This window comes from Alosa sapidissima, chromosome 18, assembly GCF_018492685.1.
Source record: "Alosa sapidissima isolate fAloSap1 chromosome 18, fAloSap1.pri, whole genome shotgun sequence".
NCBI classification, from domain to species: domain Eukaryota; kingdom Metazoa; phylum Chordata; class Actinopteri; order Clupeiformes; family Clupeidae; genus Alosa; species Alosa sapidissima.
This window is the reverse complement of record NC_055974.1, coordinates 19,296,627-19,304,096: the sequence shown is the minus strand read 5'-3', so window position 1 is coordinate 19,304,096 and position 7,470 is coordinate 19,296,627. Positions and strand designations below refer to the sequence as shown.

Here is a 7,470-nt window from a genome sequence, read left to right as displayed (position 1 = left end):
ACATTGACTTCACTGTCAATGACAAGTGCACCTGCCATACTACCTAGTACACAGCTGTCATCTACAGCAACATCTTCTGCAGACACACATGCATAAACTCCATTACAAGACTTAATCAATGAGACACAAGTAACATCGACATCTGATTATTCTCCATTATCTGACACAACACTTACCACTAGTTACAAGGAAACATCACCCAGGCAAACCCTGACATCAGTCTCTGGAGATTCACAACTCACAGGCATAAAACCTGACACAACATCTACCACCAGTCCCATCACAACTTCCAAACACCTGACCTCATTGTTATTTACTGAATATATAACTGACGTTCAATTCAGCACATCTCAAGAAAGTGTTTCATCAGGCCAAAGCCTTGAAACACCATCAGACAATGGGGAGCATGCGATCAATCTGTCATCTCCCTCATCTTTAATTTCCACACCGGTACCATTGGCATCGTCATCCACAACACTTGGAAGTGACACTCACAATTCACAATTGCCCTCCACAAGTGGATCCTCTTCACTAAGATCAAACTCAACATCTGCAGTTGTATATAACACCACATCAACACTGCAAAAAGGTTTAACATCAAGTGTCTTAAAGTCTTCCACCAAAGACAATGCAGATTCACAGCTTACCACAATCTCACACACTGCAGACAAAATGCCTTCCTCCTCTCAATTGTCATCAACAGCATCACCAACAATGCATATCACAAAGTCTATATCTAAGGTAACATATCCACCAATGTCAACCAATTTAACATTGGTATATACATTTGTTCCACAGGTATCCACAGCAGCAGCCGTTACCGATCATTCAACTACTCTATCAAGCATAACCCAAACTACAACACAATTGTCTACAACCAAAACAGTTTCTCCGCTCACAACATCTATACTTACCCAAACAGTTCCCCAGGATCCAGCAACCAACGACAGCATTGCACCCTCCACAGGTGCAGCATCATCTGCAATGACAACCATGCCATATCAATCCATGTCACAGCTGACATCAAGCATGACATTTTCAGAGTCCAACACACACATATCTACCACCCAAACAAAAACTACCAATATCCAATCACAACTAACAACATCCCCAGATGCTGCTCACATGTCAGGTGGTCACATGTCACCAGTATCCTCTCCAACATTGTCTCAACTAACAGCATCTACTATGGTAGACATTGTAACTGACTCTACAAGTACATCTGTGCCTACATCAACAACACAACCAACAACTGTAACACCACCATCTGTCACACCAACTTCAGCATCTACAACTGTGTCAACCGCACCCCAGCTTACCACTCTTACACAAGAACAACCTACAACTAAAAACTCTGTTTCAGCATCTGCAATATCAACTTCTAACTCAAATGCCTCTGTAGCAGATAATACCCCAGGGGCATCAGCAGAACCTACCACGCCAAAAGCTTTGTCATCACCTGACACAACAACTACTTCAACACAACCAACAACAGCCTCAGTTACTACAAGCATAGCTGTATCTTCAGGAGAAACAAATAAAGCAATTTCTGTGACCTCTTCAGAAACACCTGTAATATCTACATCTTCCTTAGGAACATCTGTCACATCATCAAATTCCTCTTCATCCTACACAGCTCATCTTCAAACCACATCATCCTTAGCTCATGAATCATCCCAATATATGCCGACTTCAGCCGATACGGTTTCTCTACAACCTACAACACTGACCCAGGCAGCCCCCCAGGATTCCTCCACTGGCAATACCATTACATCATCCACAGGTGCAGCATCATCTGCAGTGACAACTGTGCCATATCAATCCATGACTCAGCTGACATCGACAGTCACATTTTCAAATTCCCAATCTACAACTGTTTCTGCACACACAAATGATTCTCCAATGGACTCAACCACACAAATATCTACCACGCAAACAAAAACTACCAAAACCCCATCACAACTAACAACATCACTAGATGCTAAGGTACCTACATCCACAAAGCAACCAACAACAGTAACATCACCATCTGCTGTATCACATGTCACTCCAGCTTCAGCATCTACAACTGTGTCAACCGCACCCCAGGTTACCTCTCTTACACAAGAACAACCTACTTCAATACTAACCCAGGCAGCCCCCCAGGATTCCTCCACTGGCAATACCATTACATTATCCACAGGCGCAGCATCATCTGCAATGAGAACTGTGCCATATCAATCCATGACTCAGCTGACATCGACAGTCACATTTCCAATATCCCAGTCTACAAGAACACACACAAATGATTCTCCAGTGGAGTCAAACACACACATATATACCACCCAAACAAAAACTACCAAAACCCCATCACAACAAACAACATCACTAGATGCTACTCTAATGACCGGCTCTTCTGAAGTCACAATCACAAACCTACCAGTATCCTCTTCAATAATCTCTCAAACAACACCTGGCTCATTAGTTAATTCACCAAGTACATCTGTGCCTACATCCACAAAGCAACCAACAACAGTAACATCACCATCTGCTGTATCACATGTCACGCCAGTTTCAGCATCTACAACTGTGTCAACCGTACCCCAGGTTACCTCTCTTACACAAGGACAACCTACTTCAATAGCAACCCAGGCAGCCCCCCAGGATTCCTCCACTGGAAATACCATTACATCATCCACAGGCGCAGCATCATCTGCAATGACATCTGTGCCAAATCAATCTATGACTCAACTGACATCGACTGACACATTTTCAACATCAGATCTAACTAAAGCACAATCATCAGGTACAGCTCAAACATCTACACAAGTATCTTATACTAATATTTTCGACAGCAGTGCATCTACACAACATGTATCTACAACTAGTTCAACCATACCAGACTCTGCTTCAAGTGTAATAACAACATCTGACCAAAAGTCATCAGAGTCGACCACAACACAAACAATTTTCACCACCACGGCCACTTCTACAGAATTTACGACTGCAACTACACCGTCAGCAACTAGTACTTACACTAATACTTTAGACAACAGTGCATCAATGCTACATGTATCTGCAGATGGTCCAACCATTCCCAGATTCACCACCACAATCACTCCAACACAATTCACAACAGCAACTACACCATCAGGAAATACTTTAGACAACAGCACATCACCACAGTTTGTATCTTCCGCTACTCAGTTAAACAACAGCTCAGCAAGCCCCACACAATCAACACCTGAAACAAAACAAGCTTCAACTGCAATTTCAAAAAACACTTCAGCTACTAAGACCTCCCCTTCCTTACCAAATCCTCTCACTGAACAGTTAAACACTAGTGTTAGACCTCAACCTACATCTTTGTCAGTAAATATAACCACTGCTCTTTCTAAAGAACCAACATCAGCCACATCATTACTTAGTATTGCACCCTCAGACCTCTCAACAGTGACCACACCCATAGTTTCATCAGCTAAATCGCCAATAACAGCAACAACAGTGCTAGACTCGACAGACCATAGCGTGACCACAGCTAAATCCATCAATGTAAACACCACTACGCTTCCTGCAGGACCAACCGTGTCTGCAGCAGTAGTTACTGATGGGAGTTCAACTTCTCAAACCCAGCCAGGAGCTACAAATGCATCACCTGCCTCGATGGTGGCCACTTCTGTTGGGCCAGGAACTACATCAGTGTCCATAGCAGGAGCTTTCAGTAGCACCACACAGCACCCAGAACAGCCAGAGTCTGCAGCTTCACCTTCAGGTGGCAGTTCTGTCACCAGTTCACTTCCACTAACAGGGAACTCTTCTTCACAGTCAGCAACTACAACCACTTCTTCACCACCAACAGCCACAGCAACCGCCAGCCCTTTGTTTTCACATTCAACATCTCCCACTGAAGGGTCACATGTGTTTACAACAAAGCCCACAGAATCCCTGACGACCAGTAGCATGTTAGCATACACATCCCATCCTAATGAGGTCCCATCAACAGCAGGCACAGACTCAGCAGCAACATTCCCATCCACAAATTCAGTTTCAGTCAACAGCACAACACCAAAATCAAGTAATATATCTCTGTCAACAGCAAGACCTAATAGTTCTCTCAACAGCAGTAACATACAACACAACTCACACCTTAGCTGAGACAGTCACATCGCCATCAACACAACAAGGACAACATACCAGCCAATCAGAACTCAGTACAACATCCCAAAACTCCATCCAAACAACAATCACTGGTGGTCCTGATGTCGAAAATCAAACAAACACAATCACAAACCCCACTGAAGTATTCTCCTCAACAGAGACATCCTCGCCACCCCAGGATTCAGTCACATCTTCAACTGGGAACATGAGTCAATCACAGAACACTGTAGTCACAGAACATGCTACTGTCACCTTAGCTCAAAACTCCACAACAGGTATACCTGCTTCAGTTGTTTCAACATCAGCTCAGCCATTTGTTGTCACACCCACATCTAACAGCTCATCACTATCCAGCACAGGAGCATTAAGTCTGTCACCAACAATCACAACTAGTGCACCAATAAAAAACAGTGCACCTGCCTTAACAACACCGCTAGTGCAACCTATCAGCACAGCGGCAACTGAGAGTAGCAAACCAGCATCCAATATCACCAGTTCAACCCACTCTTCTCAGTCATGGACTCAAAATCCACTGCAAGGGAATGTTACAGAATTGCAGGGCAACATTACAGTGGACACTGAGCTCACAGCTACAGCTAATTCCTCCTCACAATTCACTACATCTCCCATGTTCGAATCAACTGCTGTTGTGGACAGACCTTCTATCAGTCCTACCACGGTGGGTGACTCCAGTCATGCTACAGATCAAAACCCAGAGACTGTCACTATACCAGAATCCTCAGGAAGTCCTCCTCCAACTCCATCTGCAAAACGAGCCATTGTGTTCATCAGTCTGGAACCTCTGATCAAGCCCATCTCATTTGAGTACCCAAAGGTGTCAAATGCCACATTTACTATTCCCCAGGATAACCAACATAATGCCCAATAAGCTGCAACAAGCAACTCCTCAACATAAACCTATGGTTTATGATACATACTTTCTTTTCTTTTTTGTATGCAAAATGCATTTTTATTGTAAACAATAAGTATTTCTTTAGGAAATATATGCCATAAACACTTTTCCATTTTTTGATGTAGTGTGTATTGTGTAATGACTGCTCAGTAGTGTTTTGAAGGAAGGTTTTAAAAACAAAATCTGTTTTAGCAATTGGGAAAAAACTGTAATAATGTTGTTTGTCTGCAAGCTCATCCTTGTGATTTTGTACAAAAAGAGATGTTAAAGATGTACATGTAGAAGGTGTACATGTCGGACAAAGTGTAAAGTCTAATGTCTAAAACTAAAGCTAATGTAATATATTGGTAACATCTATTCACTAAAAAAGGATCAAAGATCTTTTCTTGTTGAGTTGTTAAATTAGGACTTGAGAGATGTATAGAGATGTGTAGAGACTTTGTACTGACCTTACAAGCTGATCTAAGGAAGCATAAACTGAAGTTTATAATTCAGTTCATATATATTTTTATATTTGCAATGTGCAAAATATGTACAGAAAAGAAGATTTTCCACATAAAACTGATCACTTCAAAAAATAAATTCAAAGCAAAATTCACATATCTGGGGTATGTATGTTTGTCTGTAGAGGGAACTTTCCCAGTCAGAAGTACAAACAGTCCTTGTTACACAGCTAATGGCGTTTTACAAACGGAAGTTCGGGAGGAGCGTGACAGAGTTTGCCACGCCTCCTTCTTCAATCAGTCAGGTTATTTATTCGCAGTCTACCTGCCGAAGTTGCAGCATTGGAGTTATTCAGTGTTCTCTACAAATTTAATACAGCAAAGTAGAAACCTGTAACACCCATTTTTCACCTTTCAGTAACTATCCTTATATTCAGACCATGTGTACATGTTATGTAATGTCTAAGTTCCCTATTTTAGTAGCATATATTTGATTTTATCTGCAAAATTCACTTTTTTTGCACATGTAACCCTCAATGGTTTTAAGGGCAACTCGGATATCTACCAACGCATATTGGTATTGGCACAGGTTTTGTCTCCCTAATGTTTGCTACTTTCTCAAGTCACATTTCAATTTGTAATATGTACTCTGATGATGGCAGACAAAAAAAGATGAAACATGCTGGGGCAAACTATCTTTATGTGTGGGGTCAGCGTATTTCAGGACGTGTGCCAGGCCCTTGTCATCACTCTTGCAATAATCATTGTGCATTATTGCATTTTACCCCCAGGAGATATATGCCCTGCCCTGAACACTTTTCTATTTTTTGATGTAGTGTGTATTGTGTAATGACTGCTCAGTAGTGTTAAACCAAAATAAGGTTTTAAAAACAAAATCTGTTTTAGCAATTGTAAAAAAACTGTAATAATGTGTGTTTGTCTGCAATCTCATCCTTGACTGAGATGGCTTTCAGAAATAAATGTACATAAAGGTACATAATTGTACCTGTAGGGGTACAAAGGCTTGTCACTGGAGCAGTACCCTCAACAGTACAAAAATGTGCCCCTTAATCAAGGTGCATAGTTGTACCCTTTTTGTTTGTATCCTTTGATGGCAAATAAAAAAGGGGCACCTTATGGTGGCAATAATTTTTCATTTACCCATTCCAAACATCATTAAAATAATGTTAATGTTCATGGGAAAAAATAATAATAACACTGTACATATCAAGGGCCATTTATTGGCCTGAGCTCTCTTAATAATGCAGGTGTGAACCATAAAACACATGGATATAGAACATTTTCCCAGAGCAGCCAAATTGTGTTAATATGCAGAAGAAAACACACTTAATTTGCATGATATGATCAACAATGAATACACCTTTCCATGAATAGTTGACAATGTTAGAAAAACATTAAACATGTTACATGCTTTCAAGCTCTTGTGTGATATCTGGTTGTACTGTCGCCATTATAAATGAAGTCACACAACAACACACACACACACACACACACACACACACACACACACTAAACACTGAGGCAGTGGTACATAAATCAGTCAGTTTTGCCTAAAGCACAACCAGTTAGCAATACTGATTGGAATGTTAAGTTAGAGCCAAGAAGCAGCAATAGCTTTCACATAGTATCACATTTGACAGTATTTAATACCACACCACGATATTCTTCAGGCACTACAACCTGCAACACTGGATCTGCCACCTCCGTGCATGCATGTGGCAGCCACCTGCGAAGCAATAAGCCATCTCGAACACAGTAATTACTAGACTCATCTGAGGCCAGATTAAAATACTTTTCAAGATCTTTATCTTTACTCTGGGCATGCCCCACTTCACTACGAGAAAGAGGAGTTGGTAGTTTTGGAACAAACAATTTCACGCTAGACTTGGATACTTTAGATGTGTCCTCAGCCTGTGTACGAGCCATGGCCCGCGTCACAGCACAGGCCGTGAACAC

General features: G+C 41.5%; 1 protein-coding gene across 1 annotated transcript; it reads left to right on the top strand.

Annotated features, from left to right (window-relative positions):
- The first annotated feature begins 1,594 nt into the window (after positions 1-1,594).
- On the top strand, positions 1,595-4,134 carry LOC121690305 (uncharacterized protein DDB_G0271670-like). The gene is made up of 2 exons (XM_042070786.1): positions 1,595-3,007; positions 3,557-4,134. The coding sequence occupies exons 1-2, from the start codon at positions 2,383-2,385 to the stop codon at positions 4,132-4,134; spliced, it is 1,203 nt and encodes a 400-aa protein (XP_041926720.1). The 5' UTR covers positions 1,595-2,382.
- The last annotated feature ends 3,336 nt before the right edge of the window (positions 4,135-7,470 follow it).